This window comes from Armigeres subalbatus, chromosome 3 (genome assembly GCF_024139115.2).
Source record: "Armigeres subalbatus isolate Guangzhou_Male chromosome 3, GZ_Asu_2, whole genome shotgun sequence".
Classification (NCBI taxonomy): Eukaryota; Metazoa; Arthropoda; class Insecta; order Diptera; family Culicidae; genus Armigeres; species Armigeres subalbatus.
The window spans coordinates 391903370-391922382 of record NC_085141.1 but is presented as its reverse complement, the minus strand read 5'-3'; the positions used below and the strand labels follow the sequence as shown (position 1 = coordinate 391922382).

The window sequence follows — 19013 nt, the reverse complement described above, 5'->3', positions numbered from 1 at the left end:
ACCACCATATTAGATTAAATGCACAACTTGTATTTGAAATCACTCAGCTTGATGCATATTTTTAGCAGGATGGTGGAATAGGCGTACCAAAAGTCCACGAGACGCCCCTGGCTCTAAAATTTTTTTGCAAATTTGTAGATTTATGTTCGAAGTATTTTTGGAAAACTTCCTTCAGGAGAGAGAAGAAATTCACGAATTCACATATAACAATGAATCAACAATTTGAGGCCACAATACACGGTTCGAGGCCGCATCTCTCCATCCTCGGATACGCCCCACGCTCGCCAAGTCGTTTTGCACCTGGTCTGCCCATCTCGATCGCTGCGCTCCACGCCGTCTCGTACCTGCCGGATGGGAAGCGAAAACCATCTTTGCGGGGTTGCTGTCCGGCATTCTTGCAACATGTCCTGCCCATCGTACCTTTCCGGCTTTAGCTACCTTCTGGATACTGGGTTCGCCGTAGAGTTGGGCGAGCTCGTGGTTCATTCTTCGCCGCCACACACCGTCTTCTTGCACACCGCCAAAGATGATCATAAGCACCCGTCTCTCGAATACTCCGACTGCTTGCAAGTCCTCCTCGAGCATTGTCCATGTTTCATGTCCGTAGAGAACAACCGGTCTTATTAGCGTCTTGTACATGACACATTTGGTGCGGTGGCGAATCTTTTTCGACCGCAGTTTCTTCCGTAGTAGGCCCGACTTCCACAGATGATGCGCCTTCATATTTCACGACTAACGTTGTTGTCAGCCGTTAGCAAGGATCCGAGGTAGACGAATTCCTCGACCACCTCGAAGGTATCCCCGTCTATCGTAACACTGCTTCCCAGGCGGGCCCTGTCGCGCTCGGTTCCGCCCACAAGCATGTACTTTGTCTTTGACGCATTCACCACCAGTCCAACTTTTGTTGCTTCACGTTTCAGGCGGGTGTACAGTTCTGCCACCTTTGCAAATGTTCGGCCGACAATGTCCATGTCATCCGCGAAGCAAATAAATTGCCTTAATTGCCTTAAAAATCGTACCCTGGTTGTTACACCCGGCTCTCCGCATGACACCTTCTAGCGCAATGTTGAACAACAGGCACGAAAGTCCATCACCTTGTCTTAGTCCCCGGCGTGATTTGAACGAACTGGAGTGTTCGCCCGAAATCTTCACACAGTTTTGCACACCATCCACCGTTGCTTTGATCAGTCTGGTAAGCTTCTCAGGGAGTCTGTTCTCGTCCATAATTTTCCATAGCTCTACGCGGTCTATACTGTCGTATGCCGCCTTGAAATAAACGAACAGATGGTGCGTTGGGACCTGGTATTCACGGCATTTTTGAAGGATTTGCCGTACAGTGAAGATCTTGTCCGTTGTCGAGCGGCCGTGAACGAAGCCGGCTTGATAACTTCCCATGAACTCATTCACTAATGGTGACAGACGACGGAGATGGTTGGCTTCCATCGTCCGCTGAACTGACGTAGTCATCTCCTCCGCTGCCTTGACTTTCACTGCCTGTACTCTCAGCGCCATTCAAATGTTCTTCGTAGTGCTGCTTCCACCTTTCGATCACCACAGGTCGTCCGTCAAGATGCTCCCATCCTTATCCCGGTACATTTTGGCTCGCGGCACGAAGCCTTTTTGGGATGCGTTGAGCTTCTGGTAGAACTTGCGTGTTTCTTGAGAACGGCACAGCTGTTCCATCTCCTCGCACTCCGCTTCTTCCAGGGGGCGTTTCTTCTCCTGAAAAAGGCGAGTCTGCTGTCTCCGCTTCCGTCTATAACGTTCCACGTTCTGCCGGGTACCTTGCTGCAGCGCGACTGCCCGCGCAGAGTCCTTCTCCTCCAGAATCTGTCTGCACTCTTCGTCGAACCAATCGTTCCGTCGACTTCGTCCCATATATCCGACGTTGTCCTCTGCTGCGTCGTTAATGGCTGCTTTGACTGTATTCCAGCAGTCCTCAAAAGGGGCCCCATCGAGCTCACCCTCTTCCGGCAACGCTGTCTCGAGATACTGCGCGTATGCAGTGGCGACATCCGGTTGCTTCAGTTGCTCTAGGTCGTACCGCGGCGGTCGTCGGTACCGAACATTGTTGATGACGTTTTGATACATTTGATGATACATTTAAATATTTCTAAAATTTCTCCAGGAAATCCTCCAAGAATTCTTTCAGATTCGGATTCTCCCCTATTAATAATTTATAAAATTCCATTTGTCGTTCATTTTGGATATTCCTACAGGGATTCTTTCGTAAAATCTCCCGTAAAGCCTTTTTAAATATCTCTAGAAATTTAAATGTAAGATTCCTTCCAAAATTCATGCAGGAATCATTCCGGAAATTTGTTGAAAAAAATCATATGATATCAAAATATGGAAAAATGTAATAGGAAATCCTGGAGGAATTTTTAGAGGAGTTTCTAACGGAAATTTCAAAGGATTTCCTGAAGAAACTCCGTAAGGAATTTCTAAAAAATTCTCGAAGAAATTCCCAAAATAATTTCCAAATGAAACTTACGAAGGATTCTTAAAACAAATTGCAAAGGATTTTTTGAAGATATTCCTGAAAGAATGTGCAAAAGATATTACGAAGGAATTTCAAATAGAAATCCCGAGGGTCTAAAAGAATTTCTGTAAGAATTGTCAAATAAATCCGAAGAAATACCTAAAATTATTCTCGAATGAAATCCTGAAGAAGAAATTCCAAAGGGAAATTTCGTATGGAATTTCAATAATTTCTTCCTAGAGTTTCCAAAAGGATTTCTTGCGAAAGTACTGGCAGAGTTCTTAAAATTTATTTGGAATAAATTTTCAACGGAATTTCCAAAGATAATCCGAAAACGATAATCCGAAATTTTCTTATTGTTTTTTCTTTGAATTTTCGAAGGAATATTATGAGGAAAATCCAAAGAAATTTCTGGATTCATCACCGATGAAATTTCCGATAGATTTTCAGAAGAAATCCCAAGACATTCGGGAAGAATTCTTGAAAGAATGTCCAAAGAAATTCAAGAATGTCGAAATTCCACTGAATTTAATTTGAAAAATCCGTTTTAAATTTCCTTTTTCGAATTTGTTTCAGAAATTCCTTTGGAAATTCCTTTAAGAATTTCTTTGGAAAATTCTTCGGAAATATCCATCGGAAATTCTATCAGAAATACCTAAGCAAATTGTTTTAGGAATACCTTCGGATATTGTTTTAGGAGAAATCCTTCAGAAATTTCTCCAGAAAATTCTTGGAAAGTCAAAAATATTTTCGGAAATACCTGGGAAATTTTCTCGAAAATGCAGTTTTTTTTTTCAGAGTAATTTTGGCGTAAATAATTCAATTTCAAGGAAAATATTCAATTTGGTGGTGGGTCACGAGCCCCATCGTGCCGCAGCTTAGCTCCGCCAGTGACTACTGGTACTTGGTTTTGGAAAGATTATTTTTTTAAATTATTTTCTTGTTGTATATTGATGGAAGTATTAAAATTCATATTCGTGATAAGAAATCGGATCGTTTTTCTTTTCTGGAAATCCGATAAATTGATATACATCAATTAAGTATCTTTAAAATATCTCGTCTAGCTCAAACCGTTTTAGGGGTATATGGCATTACCATCATCATCATGATTTTCTGCTCGGCAGTGTCGAGATCATCCAGCAGTTTGACGGTAGTGTGTCAACGAAAGCTACGATCAAGAAAAAACTGGAATCGTTTTCTCAGGCGATGACATCAGCGGCCGAGCATCATGAAATCTTTGCACAATCTCAACCTGTCATTTGAACAGCTCAGAAAGAAAATCGACATCTAATATGTCCTTCTCAGTACCACTAATAAACTTACTATAGAGTTTTTCGTAGAAGAATAGATACCAAGGGTACCAAGGTGAGGAATGGTGCCATAATATTTTTTTCCTCAGTAACGCAAACAACAATTTCTACAAAAATAAATTAAAAAATATCCAATTAAATTAGATTCCTGAAGTTTATTGACATCGTATGACTTTAAGTTTTTAAGTTCTCAAAACAGAGAGCTATCATGGACATTTGATTATGTTGATTTATTCATTGATTTATATCAATCACTGCTAAAGAATTTTGCGTTGCTTTCTAAAATAAAAATTGTCGATTAATCTTGGTCAAAGAAGTTTGCGGTACACATCGATGAAAAGGTAGTGCCAATGAACGGTATTCATTGGTAATGCGTGGCAAATTATTATCACTTGCAAAGCTTTATCCAACAAGTAATTCACAATGGTATGCTTCATCAAAAAGTTGGCGCTTAGGCTTCAGCTTCGCAATGAAGAAGAACTGAAGATATTGTCGTATTCCAGCCGAAAACGGCTGATTGGAATCCGCCGTTGAAGAGCGGTGCGACTGTTCGTTTTAAAATTCGACAACAAACTGCCGGTGCAATCTTCGTCGTTGCTACTCCACCCGATGGCGCTACCAACACCATCTCACACTGCGCTGGCAGCAATGCGCCATACCCCGCCGCGCAACCTCTCCCAGCCCCTCACAAGCTACCGATTCATTGGCACACGCTTAAATGAAGCAGAGTTCGTCAGAAAATTCAATATGTTGCTCTCCATACTCTCAAATACGCAATCATGCACAGATTCTTCCACGATAGAGATCAGTATTAGCGCATATGCAAAATTGAGAATTCGAATCAAGTCTAATGTAAAACTTTCCACATTGTACTGTAAATTGGGGCACGCGAAATATGTGATTTCACGATTTTTGATTGCTGATGTTTAATGTACTATCCGCAATAGCAGAATCAATTCATAGTCTACAATCACTTAAACAAACTGAAATCATTAGCCGCTTGCTCTGAATACTACAGATATCATAACAAATTATTTCGCCAACAAGTGGTTTACAATGATATTATTCATCAATGGGGTGCAACTTCGGCGTCAGCTTCTGAGTTGCTATGCTATAACGAAGAAGTTAAGTCGTAACCAGTAAGGAATAAAAGTCAGTGGACAATTATCAACCTTCATTCATACCAATGACGACTACGTCGCCACCGACAGCAGCAGCTTAGTGAGATTTGAAGTTTTGGCATATAGTTAGTAGATGGAGATAGGAATTCTTATCTTTAAAGCAAACGGTTCTTCCGAGAGCTACTGCTAGACTCACTAAATAGTTTATGTTCAAAGTTATCATTACCCTTCGCGTAAAATACTCTAGAAATAGTTGTACGCAAAAAGCAGATTTTCAAGATTTTTAATAAAAAATGCCGACAAATATATTTGAAAAATAAATCCTGTCACACAAAAAACAAACACACCCCCCAACCCGCCGAATTATGTTTCTGCCCTAAATCAACAATAAAATTTCCCGAAAATTTTGATGATTTTCAAATTTGCTTTAAAAAGTACAAGGAGTTTTTTATATTTTTCATTTTAATATTGTTTTTTTATTATCCCCCCTCTACCTTTTGGAGACCATTAGGACATAATTTTTATTAAATACTAGCAGACCCGACAAACTTCGTTTCGTCTAAAATTGGTTTATTCTCTGATTAGATCTCGAGTTATGAAGAAATTGGTGTTTCATTTGTATGGGAGCCCCCCTTTCCAGAGCAGGGAGGAGTCTCGAACCATCTTAAGAATCTTCCCCGGCCCCAAAAACCTCTGCATACAAAATTTCACACCGATCGGCTCAGTAGTTTCAGAGTCTATATAAGGTTCAGACAGACAGAAATTCATTTTTATGTATATAGATTTGTAACGGCCTAACGCAAAAACTAAAATCGAATAATGGGTAATGTCTGAAACATATCCGCGAAGTTTACGTAGGACTTACAAATGGTTGGAGTTTTGACCCGTAACGCTTTACGTAGTGTGTTACGGGATAAGATCTACCACGGTTACATTGCCAGCTACAAGCAAATCCTGACCCAACGAATTCCTTCCTCACTATCCAACTACGTGGTACTTATGAGGGTGTCGCTAAGTCAATGGCCTCTCGTTAAGTAAGTACCACATCAATATTTCTTTTCTCTCACTAGTAACGGTGAAGATGAGCGTGGTCAGGAGTAGTAATCCTCATACTTTTGTTATTTTAGTTTAAGAATGGAATCAAGGACCACTTCCCATCCTGAATTCTGATACGGATCTCAAAAGCAGAAATGACAAAATAAGTTATCAGTTTGATATCATATAATACAATTTAGAAATCTACAGCAAAATGAAATTAAAACATATAATCAATCACGAAAATTAGACCTTGAAAACAAATCATGATTTTCGCTGATATCAGACTTTGCACGGGAAGCGATGTACAATGGCTTTATTCATCAAAGGGGCGGAGCTTCGGCTAGTGTTGTTCTGATATAATGACATAATCATGGCTCACGCAATTTCAGCTTCAGCTTAAATTTTATCTTGACCGGTTGGTAGGCAACCAACATCCAGCGACAGTGGTGATTATCAACAAAATTATCGTTTTACATATTTTCATCAATGACAAAAAATCAAAAAAACAAAAAATCGAATATCGATTAATAGCTTTCTATATTGAGGTATTTTTTTCCCAAATTGGTCACGAAAATAATAATAATAATAATGTTTGTACTGATTTTTTTTAGATTTAGACATATAATGCATCCTTAGTCATGGGCGTAGCCAGAGGGGGGCAGGGGGGGGGCCGTCGCCCCCCCTAAATTATGGAAAGATTGAACGGGTACTGAAATGAATTCCCTCAAACATGTGCACTTTACGATCCAATCATATACAGAAATAGGTGGTTGAAATTCAAAAGATTCCCAAAACTTATTAGGGCATCCCGGATCCATAATATATGAATGTTCAAAACAACTCGAAACATTTCGAGCTCAAGAATTCTCCTTGAAATCCTTCTAGAAGCTCCCCTGGGAACTTCTGAATTCCTCCGGAAAGTTATCCACAAATTCCTCTGAAAATCGTTCGAAAATCCTTCTCATGTAATTGTAATTCCTCCTTATCTAGAAACCCCCCAATTATATTTTTTTTAGGAAATTCACGAGGAAATTTCTTGAAGGTTTCTTTTCTTCTCTCCAAGATTTACTTCTAGATATTTCTTCGGCTATTCTCTCTTCAGGAAGAATCCGGCATTTCCTTCAGGGATGCCTTCGAGAGTTCCTTCAAGAATACATACGGAATTTCTTCCCAAAATTCTACCAGAAGTTTCTTCAAAAATTTATGACGGAAATCCTCCGATTTAGCTCCATAATTTCACTTGTAAATCTATAAGAAATTCCTTCGGAAATTCTTCTAGGAACTTCTCCGGGCATTCCTCTCGGAACTCTTCCTTTAATTCCTCCGGAATTACTTCCAGGAAATTTTCCGGGAATACCTCCAAACATTCAATAGCGAAATCATCTAGCATTCCAATCTGGAATTCTTTTCGCAATTACTTCAGAATATCCTTCAAGAAATCCTCTAGAAATATCTTCATGAATTTCTCCTGGAATTCGTCCAAGTATTTCCCCAAAAATTCTTACAGGTATTTTTTCGGGAGTTTCTTCAGGTACTTCTCCAGGAATTCCTTCAGGAGTTTCTCCGGGAGATTTTCCGCGGAAGTGTACTAGAATTCTTTCCGGACTTCACTCGGAATTTATTCGGATCTGCCAAGAGTTCTTCCAGAAATTTCTTCAGAACAATACGCAGGGATTTTCTTCAGCAACTCATCTGGGAATACTTTCAGGATTTCATCTGGGAATTTCTGCTTTCATTCCTCCAGGTATTTTTCTGGGAATTCCTTCAGATATTTTTTCGGAAATTCCTTTAGGACTTCCATGTGGGAATTCCTTCGGAAGTGCTTGTGGGAGTTCCTCCGGGAGTTCTTCCACGAGTTTTTCCTAGAAATTCTCCGGTAATACCTCCAGGAACTTCACAGGGAATTCCTGGACGATATTTGGCAGGAAATTCACGGGAAATGGGATTTCGGAAGTTCCTTCAGAAATATTTTTTCTCTTTCTCTAAGGTATTCCACCGGATGTTCCTCTGAAGTTCCATCAGTAGTCCCTTCGGAATTCAATCAGGCTTTTTTCCAGGAATTCATTTATCATTTCTTTAGGCATTTATCTACAAATTCCTCCAGAAGTTCCTCGGAGAATTTCTCTGGGAGTTCTTACGGGAATTCCTCCGGGAGGTTTTTTTAAAGAATTCTTCCAGGAGTTCCTCCTGGAACTCTTACGGAAGTTCCTTTGGGAGTTCATCCTAGAATTCTTACGAGAGTTCCTCCAAGATTTTCCCCGGAAATTCTTCCTGCAGTTCTTCAATAAATTCCTCCAGAAGTTCCATCGGCAGTTCCTCCGAGAATTCCTCTGATAATTTCTCCGGAAATTCCTATAGATAATCCCCCGGGAGTTCCTCCGGAAATTTCTCCGGGAGTTCCTTTTCAGAGAAACACCCGGAGAAACCGCGGGTGAAAATCCCGGAGGGATTCTCGTAGAAACTGCTGGTGGATCTCCCGGAGGAATTCCCGAAGGAACTGCCGGAGGGGCTCCTGTAAGATCTCCCGTAAGAACTCCCGGAGGAATTTCAGGAGGAACTCCTAGAAGAATTCCTAGAGGACCTCCCGGATGAGCTCCCAGAGGAACTATCGGAAGAACTTCGGGAGGAATTTCCAGCTTAATTTCTGAAGAAAGCCTAAACGATTTCCCGAAAAAAAGCCTGAATAATTTCCTGGAAATGCTTCTGGTGGAACTCCCAGAGGAATTTCCGGAGAAATTCCCGGATGAATTGCTGGTGGAATTCCCGGAGGAACTCTCGAAGGAATTTTCTGGAAGAATTTCTGAAGAAACTCCCGGGAGAATGTTCAAAGGAACCCCGGGGAAACCAGAAGCATTCTCGGAAACAAGAGAATTCATCTTATAGACAAATCTCGTCTAGCTTTCGAAACCTTTGCTGGGGTTTGTAGCTGGACCATCATCATCATCAGAGGACCTCCCGGAGAATTCCCTTAGGAGCTCGCAGAGAAATTCTCGGAGGAGCTTCTGGTGGAAAATCTATATAAATTCCTGAAGAAGCCTAAATAAATTCCAATTCTGTCGAAATTCCCCGAAGAATTTTCAGAGGAACTGCCGATAGAACTACCTGAATAATTCTCGAAGGAAATCCTAGAGAAATTCTTGGTGGAAACGCTGGTGGAACTCCTGGAAGAATTTCAGGACGAATTTTCGGAGAAACTCCTGGAGGATCTCCCAGTGGAAATCTTGAAGTTTACACCGGAATTCTTTCAGGATTTCATTGCGAATTAATCTAGGAATTTCTCAGAAAATTCCGTTGTTGATTTCATTTTCGGTATAATTTCTGTATAAATTTCCGGTGGAATTCCTGGAGAAATTCTTTGAAATTTTCACAAGAAATTATTCGAAACAATTCACGGAAAATTTTATGGAATTTACACAAGAAATTCGAAGATTTTTCGTGAAATTCTCAGGAATGTTTACTGGCAATTCTGCGGAATTTCCACGGAATATTCTTATTCTTTAAAATAATGGGAAACAGCACGAAATTATATGAATAATTGCAGGGAATTCTGCTGAACTTATTAAGAAGTTCGTGAAGATTTTCTTGGAGTAAATAATGATGAAATTTTCGGATCAATTCCCGGCAAAATTTATGGTGGAATTCCTGAAGACACTGCCGAAGAAGTTGCTGGAGGCATTCCTAAAGAATCCCTGATAGAATTTCGGATAGAATGCCTGGAGCAATTGTCGAAGGAATTCCTGGAGAAAGCTTGCATATTGATTTTTCTGCCTATTTTATAATAAATATTATTTCAGAGAGGATTTGTTTAGAAATTCAGATGTATGGTTCTAGTTTTCTTAAACCTATGGAAGAATGCAGGATTTTTATAATAATTGTTATAGCCGATTTTATATTCTTTCTGAATACTAAGTTCGTTAATATTTTTCTCACTTTATTTAAAAATATCTGATGAGCAATAAATCACGCATTTTTAAATCCATTATTGTTTTAATCACTATTGTTTCGATTTGATTTGGATTTGGTTTCATGTGTTAATATTCATGTGTTTTTATAAAACTACTATAAAACTACGATTTAGAAGGCCAAAAAAGTTGCCCCCCCCCTTCTCGAAATCCTGGCTACGCCCATGTCCTTAGTGCATGACCAAGTCAAGTCCTACGTTCACCTCGCGATTATGTCACTGACATTATCCACTGTTTGTTCGGTTCCGAACGTGTAAATTTACTAAATTAATGATTTCGTGTGTGTTACTTCTACGTGAAGTTAAACGATTTACAATGATATGGAAATGCTAATATCTCCACTGGCTCCACAGCTTCCACACTGATATTCTTCCCTCCCCTTCATGATAGCATTAGAGGCAGAAGAATTGATAGTTCCGTCGATATGTGCCATCACAAGAATTGCCTCCGCTTTCAAATCGACTTCTATAAAAACATTCTTCATGCCTGCCGTATCCTAACGGAACTATCAATTCTATACTTTCGCCTCTAATGCTATCATGAACATGTACGTCCAAGTTTGGAAGATGATATTAGCATTTCCATATCATTGTGTAAATTTAGTTTGAGCTTGTATTTATTTTCCTATATTTCATTTCCTAAAAGGATGTTACCTCATTACCCCCTAGTAATAGTTAAGTCTAATAGTCATGCACCTTTATAGTCCTTTCCCCCCAATTCTAGAAACTATAAGCAAAATAAATATCGTCTTGCCCCTTCTCTGTATGTCATGTCCAATGCAAGCTTCATCCACCAGGTTAGGTTTTTGTTTTCTTTTGTTGGCGTTGCCATCGTAATGGGTGGAGCTTATTAGGTGTCAATTGACACACACACACAAACAAGCAAACCATGTATAAAAAAGCCGCTGCTGCGCAGTGAATTTTGATTTTGTATTTTGTCGCTACGGAATAAACATTAAGAGGAAAAGCGAAACCCGAAGTTTTTACTGCCAGAAGCACCTCCCGATCCAGATTCCACTGCGCCGCTGCCGGAGAGCCGATCGCTGCTGCTGATCCACTGCCATACAGTCCACCCGTTCTGCCGCTCATCGGAGCGTCGTCGGAGGAAGCCAAGGAGGAGGCAACAGTCAAAATTGTCCTTCGATACGATCCATATTAGACCCCACCAGTGGTAATCTAATGTGGACACCGTTTCGACTGCACACGGACAATCTGTTGTTTTCCTCAGTCAAGATCCCGCTGCTGGAACCTCACCAAGAGACAACATTGTGTCCCAGCGATCCGATCCACTATAAGACCCTTCCGGTAATCTTTTGTGGATATCGGTTCGCCTTTGCACATGGATTACATGTTGTTCTCTGGCCTGTTGAGTGTTGGCCAGTAGCAACATTTTGACTGCACCCCCGGAAGGAAGAGTCCGTTTCCCGTTCCCATTTGTGACGTTGTGCACCGCACATTGTTTGGTCCAAATCGACCCGGATAGCAGCATCAGTGCCTTGCAGCTGCAGTAGGAATTCCCCATTTTGGCTCTGGTAGTATTTCCGTCGTGAGCCGACCATCCGATCGGCATCGTTCGCGTTCCGAAAAGTACAGTCCGCGCGAGTGAAGTGAAAAATTGAAACACGTCCGAACAAGTTTCGGCCAAGACAGTATAGTTGTGTGTGTGCCCGCTTGGGGCGAAGATAGATAGAGACAGTAAAGTAGTGAAGTGAGTGTGTGGTGCATCAATGTCGTTGAAGCACACGCCCCAGAAAAGTGCTAACGACAAAATGGCGGAGTTGAAAACACTTGTGCACCTCCGTGGCCAAGCGAAGGCCAAGGTGACCAGGATCCGGAAAGCAGTTGAAGGTGTCGAAGAAGCCGGTGTCGTTCAATTTACCCTCGCCCAGCTGAGGGTGTATGTGAGGAATTTGAGGTCTCACTTCCAGGAGTACCTCAATTTTCATCACCAAATCACCGCAATGCTATCACCGGAGAAGCTAGACGACAATGACGCAACGTACATCCAGTTTGAGAACCATCATATGGAAACCGCAACGATGGTGGAAGCTTTAATTGAATCCGCAACCCCGCAAGTCACTCCCGTCCAACCTTCAGGTGCTCAGCAGTCGCAGATTGTTGTTCAGCAGCAACCGCTTCCGCTTCCCATCCCCTCCTTTGATGGGAAGCCGGAAAACTGGCCACGATTCAATCAAATATTTTCGGATATCATGGCCCGATCGAAGGATTCCAACGCAGTGAAGCTACACCACCTTGAGAGAGCATTAGCGGGAGGCTCAGCTGCCAAGATTCTCGACCCGAAAACACTTAGCGAAGGCAACTTCACCCACGCCTGGGCGCTGCTGCTTGACATTTTTGAGGACGAGAGGAAGGCAGTCGATGCTCACATCCATGGGTTGCTGAGCCTAAAGCGGATGAGCAAGGAATGTTCCAAGCAGCTGAGGGAGCTGCTGAACGAAGTAACCCGCCACGTCGAGGGATTGAAGCTTTTGAAGCAGGATTTGGAAGGCGTTTCTGAAAGGTTTGTCGTCGTCGTTCTGTCCGATGCTTTCGATCCCGAGACGAGGAAGCAGTGGGAAGCCACCATTCCCCATAAGGAAATCCCGACATACGAAGACACCGTGCAGTATCTGAAGGAACGATGTTCGTTGTTGGAGCGTTGTGAAGCAAGCCATCCGACGTCAGCTAAGGAGTCCAGCCTGAAATCCATCCCGAAGCCCCCACCGGCGAGATCGTTCGCTATGGTTACACCGGTAACTAATAGTGAGACAATGTGTGAGATCTGCAGTGCGAGCCACCCCAATTTCAAGTGCGACAAGTTCCTATCCCTGACGGTACCCCAGCGTAGAATCAAGGTAAGAGAGCTTAATATTTGTTTCAATTGCCTGAGGAAAGGCCATATTGCCTCAAAATGCCCTTCGACAAAATCTTGCCAGGAGTGTCAAAGCAGACATAATACACTACTTCATGAGCCCAAGTTTGCCAAACCAAATCCAAAGCCCGTTGTTGAATCCCCAAGAACCAAACCTGAACCCACCCAAATTGTTGGAAGTACTCATGTTCCGCCCACTGTTGAAAGTGTTTCGTCCTTGTCCAATCCCGTACATAAGGTTTCTCATTCCGATGGCACGCTTTTGCTCACGGCCATGGTTGATGTCCTTGACTGCCATGGAAATACCCACCCTTGTCGCGCATTCCTCGATTGTGGTTCCCAACCACATCTAGTTTCCCGTTCCTTTGTGGAAGGCTTGGGAATCAGCCAGTTACCCACCCATGTGCAAGTATTTAGAGCAGCCGGTAAAAGATCGGTACTTGATAAGAAAACAACACTTACATTCCGTTCCCGTTGTATGAACTACCAAGCTCAAATCGAGTGTTTGGTCACCGATGTGGTGACAGGTACCCTCCCTGGTCAAAAATTGGATCCTCGATCATGGAAAATTCCCTCTGGTTTGTTGCTTGCCGATCCTACCTTCCATATCCCAGGTGAAATCCAATTATTGATTGGAGTTAAACTGTTCTTCCATTTGATGCTTCCCGGACAGTTGATGCTAGGCAACAGGCTACCCATTCTTAAGGAAACCAGATTGGGGTGGGTTGTTGCTGGTGGTGCTGAGGATGTGGATGATAATCAGCATTGCTATACAGCCAGTCTACGGCCATTATCAGAATGTATGGAGAAGTTTTGGTCTGTTGAGGCTGTTGAGTCTGTCGATGCCGTGTCCAAGGAGGAGCAGGATTGTGAGCAAATCTTCAATTCCACTACCTTTCGTAACCTGGATGGAACCTACACTGTCCAACTACCGTTGAAGGAATCAGTAAGCGAGCTAGGAACCAACCGAACGTTAGCTTTGAAACGATTTCACATGCTAGAGCAACGATTATCCAAAAATGCTGAGTTGAAGAATGCGTACACTGACTTCATCAATAAGTACAAGGATTTGTCCCATTGTAAGCAAGTTTCCGATTTTGACGACCCCCCTGGAAAGTTGGTTCACTACTTGCCCCATCACGCAGTCCTAAAACCAAGCAGTTCCACCACCCGTTTGAGAGTTGTTTTTGACGCCTCGGCACGAACAACAGGACCATCTCTAAATAATGTCCTAATGATCGGTCCCACTGTTCAGGATGACCTGTTTTCCATAATTCTCCGATTCCGTAAACATCGCTTCGCAATAACAGCCGACATTTCCAAAATGTATGGACGAATTCGTGTTGATGAGAAGCATTCCAGTCTACAGAGAATTTTTTGGAGGGATAATCCCAATGACCCACTCCAGATCCTCGAATTGACAACCGTGACCTACGGGACTGCCAGCGCCCCGTATTTGGCTACTCGAACATTGTTACAGCTTGCCCGAGATGAATCCCAGCGTTTCCCAATAGCGTCGAGGATCGTAGAAGAAGACGTATACGTAGATGATGTGGTAACAGGAGCAGATACCATCGACCAAGCTGTTCAGCTTCGTTCTGATTTGACGAATTTGATGATGTCAGGAGGTTTCCCGGTTCATAAATGGTGTGCAAGCGATACAACCATTCTGGACACCGTCGCTGAGGAAGACCGGGAGAAGTATTTGGAATTTGAAAATTCTGATGTGAACAAAGTCATAAAAACTCTAGGCCTACTATGGGATCCTGATGCCGATTCCTTCCGCTTTCATTGTGGATTGCCATTCCAACTTTTGACACCGCCAACCAAACGTATCGTACTCTCTGAAATCGCTCGGTTGTTTGATCCGTTAGGAATGGTTGCTCCCGTGATCGTCCTAGCGAAGGAGATCATGCAACGTTTATGGAAGGATGAAGTAGGATGGGACGACCGCTTGGAAGGTGATATTCTGCAGTCTTGGCTTACGTTTAGACAATCCTTGAAGTACGTTGAAATGATAAAAATTCCTCGCTTCGTTGGATTGGTGGACGCTGAATGTATCGAAATACATGGTTTTGCCGACGCTTCCAGTCGTGCTTATGGAGCAGTTATTTACGTGAGAGTTGTTTCTAGCACTGATGTTAAAGTTTCGCTACTCTGCAGCAAGTCAAGGATTGCCCCACTTAAGCCATTGACAATTCCCAAAATGGAGTTGTGTGCCGCCTTGTTGTTGTCCAGATTGGTTCCCAAGTGTGTATTATCGTTGAAGATTGACGTTCAGCGTATCTGTTTGTGGTCTGACAGCCAAATTGTACTCGCTTGGTTACAAAAGCCCGCCAGCCAACTAGATGTTTTTGTCCGCAATCGTGTGACGGAGATCAATTCATCCACCAATTATTGCGTTTGGTCGTATGTCCGTTCCGAAGATAACCCGGCAGATGTGGTATCTAGAGGGCAGTTGCCTCAGAGTCTTGCGATGAATAGTCTGTGGTGGAACGGACCACCCTTTTTGAAACTATACCAATATGATGTCGCCGTTCCAGACTCGTTACCAGAGTCAGAAGTACCGAACATGATTCCGACGTTACCGACTACCTGTGTTCCAGTTGTTCTACAAGACGTTCCTTTTCTCGAAACCTTTGGTTCATTCCGAAAACTACAGAGAGTTGTTGGTTATGTTTTTTGCGAACATCTGCAGACTCAATCGCGCAGATCGAGTATGTCATAACCATTTGACAGTATCTGAATTGCGCAAATCGCTGATTGCTATTGTTGGATTGTGTCAACGCCTTGAATTGTCCGATGAATTTGACTTAATTTCCTTGGGAAAGCCCAGCCGTCGTTTAGCAGCACTAGATCCTGTATTGGTAGATGGCTTGCTGAGAGTAGGAGGAAGACTAGAAAACTCTCGCTTGCCGTATGATGCTCGACACCAAATCTTGTTACCGAACAAAAGCCATGTTTCTGAAATGCTTATACGTGATATGCATTTGGAAAATCTCCACCTAGGACCATCCGGACTAATGTCGCTCATGCGTCAAAAATTTTGGTTGATTAACGCCAAATCAACCATTCGCAAGGTGTTGAGAAAGTGCGTTACCTGTTTCCGATCCAACCGTTGTCGTTGTCTGCAGCCCGTAATGGGACGTCTACCCGAAGCACGTGTAGTTCCAGCTGCACTGTTTTCCTGAACCGGCGTGGATTTTGCCGGACCAGTATTCATAAGGGTAGGTTTTCGGAAGTTCGTACGAGTAAAGGCCTATATTTGCATTTTATATATTTCGTGACCAAGGCCATACATTTAGAATTAGTATCCGACCTGTCATCTGCGGCCTTTGTAGCAGCTCTACAAAGATTTGTTAGCCGTCGTGGTCTAGTAGGCGAAATCCATTCCGACCGTGGCACAAACTTTGCTGGAGCAAAGTCAGAGCTCCACGACCTATATTTGATGTTCCGTGATGATCAAGCCAAAGGAAAATTCAATGACTTTTGCTGTGCCCGTGAAATTGTCTGGAAATTCATCCCACCTCGTTCGCCAAATTTTGGGGGTTTGTGGGAGGCTGGGGTGAAGAGCACAAAAACCCATTTAAAAAAGGTTCTGTCCAATGCCTGTCTTACGTACGAAGAGTTTTACACTGTGCTCACCCAAATTGAAGCAGTGCTAAATTCACGTCCTCTTTTCGCCAACTCTTTGGATCCCCATGAACCGTCTGCCTTAACCCCTGGACATTTTCTAATCGGCAGAGAATTGGTCGCTGTTCCAGAACCTACTCTTGAAGGAACTCCTGTAAATCATTTGACCCGTTGGAAGTATCTCCAGTCTCTCCGTGAAAAGTTTTGGAAACGTTGGTCAAATGAGTACCTGAACACATTGCAAGCTCGCTCAAAATGGGTTAAAGGATCTCCAAATGTAGTTCCCGGGCTTATTGTCCTAATAAAGGAAGACAATCTTCCCCCTCAGTCTTGGAAATTGGGTAAGATTTTGAAGGTGTATCCTGGCAATGATTCGGTGATAAGGGTGGTAGACGTAAAAACATCTACCGGGGTATACCGTCGCTCAGTCTCTAGACTAGCACCTCTTCCAATTGATGAAAACGATAAAGCTCTCGCACCTGCAGATCCACATATCAGCCCGGGGGGAGAAATGTTCAGTTCTGAACGTGTAAATTAAGTTTGAGCTTGTATTTATTTTCCTATATTTCATTTCCTAAAAGGATGTTACCTCATTACCCCTAGTAATAGTTAAGTCTAATAGTCATGCACCTTTATAGTCCTTTCCCCAATTCTAGAAACTATAAGCAAAATAAATATCGTCTTGCCCCTTCTCTGTATGTCATGTCCAATGCAAGCTTCATCCACCAGGTTAGGTTTTTGTTTTCTTTTGTTGGCGTTGCCATCGTAATGGGTGGAGCTTATTAGGTGTCAATTGACACACACACACAAACAAGCAAACCATGTATAAAAAAGCCGCTGCTGCGCAGTGAATTTTTGATTTTGTATTTTGTCGCTACGGAATAAACATTAAGAGGAAAAGCGAAACCCGAAGTTATTACTGCCAGAAGCACCTCCCGATCCAGATTCCACTGCGCCGCTGCCGGAGAGCCGATCGCTGCTGTTGATCCACTGCCATACAGTCCACCCGTTCTGCCGCTCATCGGAGCATCGTCGGAGGAAGCCAAGGAGGAGGCAACAGTCAAAAATTGTCCCTTCGATACGATCCATATTAGACCCCACCAGTGGTAATCTAATGTGGACACCGTTTCGACTGCACACGGACAATCTGTTGCTTTCCTCAGTCAAGATCCCGCTGCTGGAGCCTCAACAAGAGACAACATTGTGTCCCAGCGAGCCGATCCACTATAAGACCCTTCCGGTAATCTTTTGTGGATATCGGTTCGCCTTGCACATGGATTACATGTTGTTCTCTGGCCTGTTGAGTGTTGGCCAGTAGCAACATTTTGACTGCACCCCCGGAAGGAAGAGTCCGTTTCCCGTTCCCATTTGTGACGTTGTGCACCGCACATTGTTCGTTTTTTAATGTAATATCATTATATTATTGTAATATTCTCCAAAATAAAATATAATAATCAAATTTTTGGTACATGTACCATGGTATCAACTTTCTATGTCGGATAAGTGTTGAATAAGGTAATAATACCCATGCGAAACGTTACTGCTTATACTGCCGCTAACAGCAAGTCGAGCACATCTGTATATAGAGGCCCATATACAGATGTGCTCGACTTGCGGTTAGCGGCAATATATGTGAAGCACATGTGTGAAAGTGTGAAAGATTCAGTAGCATCGCAGGAGGATTAATTAAAGTTTTCGTAATAGACATCTAAAATACTCTCCCCAAAACAGATTTATCTCATTCTAGTATGGACTGCAAATCTAACAGTCTGTGAGTTTAACGCCCGGAGGAGAGTTATTAAATTTGTGAAACGAAAATAAATTGATGCTCAAAAAGTTTTTGCAGAAAATATTCCACGACCATTAGAAAACGGTGACAACTGTAGTCAAATTTCCTCCAGCCTGTAGGAGCTGTTTGTGCTGGAGTGGCATCATTTCCCCAATCTGGTCTCGAAGGCACTATTTGTGTCGATTTGTTGGTGTGATTTGACAAACGAAGCGCCCCTGTGCAGGAGGGAGTGAAAATGAAATTAGGCTTGTGTTTGGGTAATGATGATTATTTCGACACGAGATAATTGATTCTGTTTGTTAATTTGGATAAAATTCTCGTTTGATGAAGTTTTCTTTCACAATTACGATTTAGTTTAAATTTACTAGGCTTGAGCTTCATCATTAAAATTGCTTCAAGTTTCATTATAATAATAGTTAATACTATATGGACTAGTGAGCTTCCAATGCCATCCTACAATGTTTATGTTCCGAATAATTGAGTGTGAATATATCAAAATTTGTTAAGCTCATTAGTGTATCTGAATCAACATAAGTACCGTTGTATCTGTGGAGACGCGTGGTAGCTCATAAATTTAATCCGTATTTTCAGCCAGCATGGTTTTCCTTGCGACCCTCGATCAATCCGCATTGGCACAATCGGCCGCCTGTGGTTACTATACGCAAATTGATTCTGGCCAAACCTTCGCCATTTACTCGCCAAACTACGGAGGGCTTTATCCGGCGAACACCGACTGCCAATGGGTGCTAACGACAACACCTGGCTCCAGGATAGCGCTATCCTGCTCGGATGTTTACATACCACAGG

At 42.6% G+C, this 19013-nt stretch overlaps 2 protein-coding genes across 3 annotated transcripts in view; both read left to right on the top strand.

The window, feature by feature from the left end:
• The window catches only part of LOC134223918 (venom serine protease-like), a 33676-nt gene that overhangs the window by 4099 nt on the left and 10564 nt on the right, over positions 1–19013 (top strand). Inside the window, exons 1-2 of one of the 2 annotated variants that reach the window (XM_062703140.1) lie at positions 18160–18463; positions 18798–19012. In XM_062703140.1, coding sequence (XP_062559124.1) covers positions 18442–18463; positions 18798–19012 — 237 coding nt within the window. In that variant the 5' untranslated portion in view covers positions 18160–18441. Of the gene's footprint in view, positions 1–18159; positions 18464–18797; position 19013 lie in introns of those variants that run through there. The other variant, XM_062703141.1, reaches the window with a different exon arrangement.
• Positions 11640–15512, top strand: LOC134222985 (uncharacterized). The gene has a single exon (XM_062702126.1). The coding sequence runs from the start codon at positions 11640–11642 to the stop codon at positions 15510–15512; it is 3873 nt and encodes a 1290-aa protein (XP_062558110.1).

What these genes read in the sequence shown, in the direction of transcription:
- LOC134222985 (XM_062702126.1), top strand. Translation starts at nt 11,640, where the DNA reads ATGTCGTTGAAGCACACGCCCCAGAAAAGTGCTAACGACAAAATGGCG.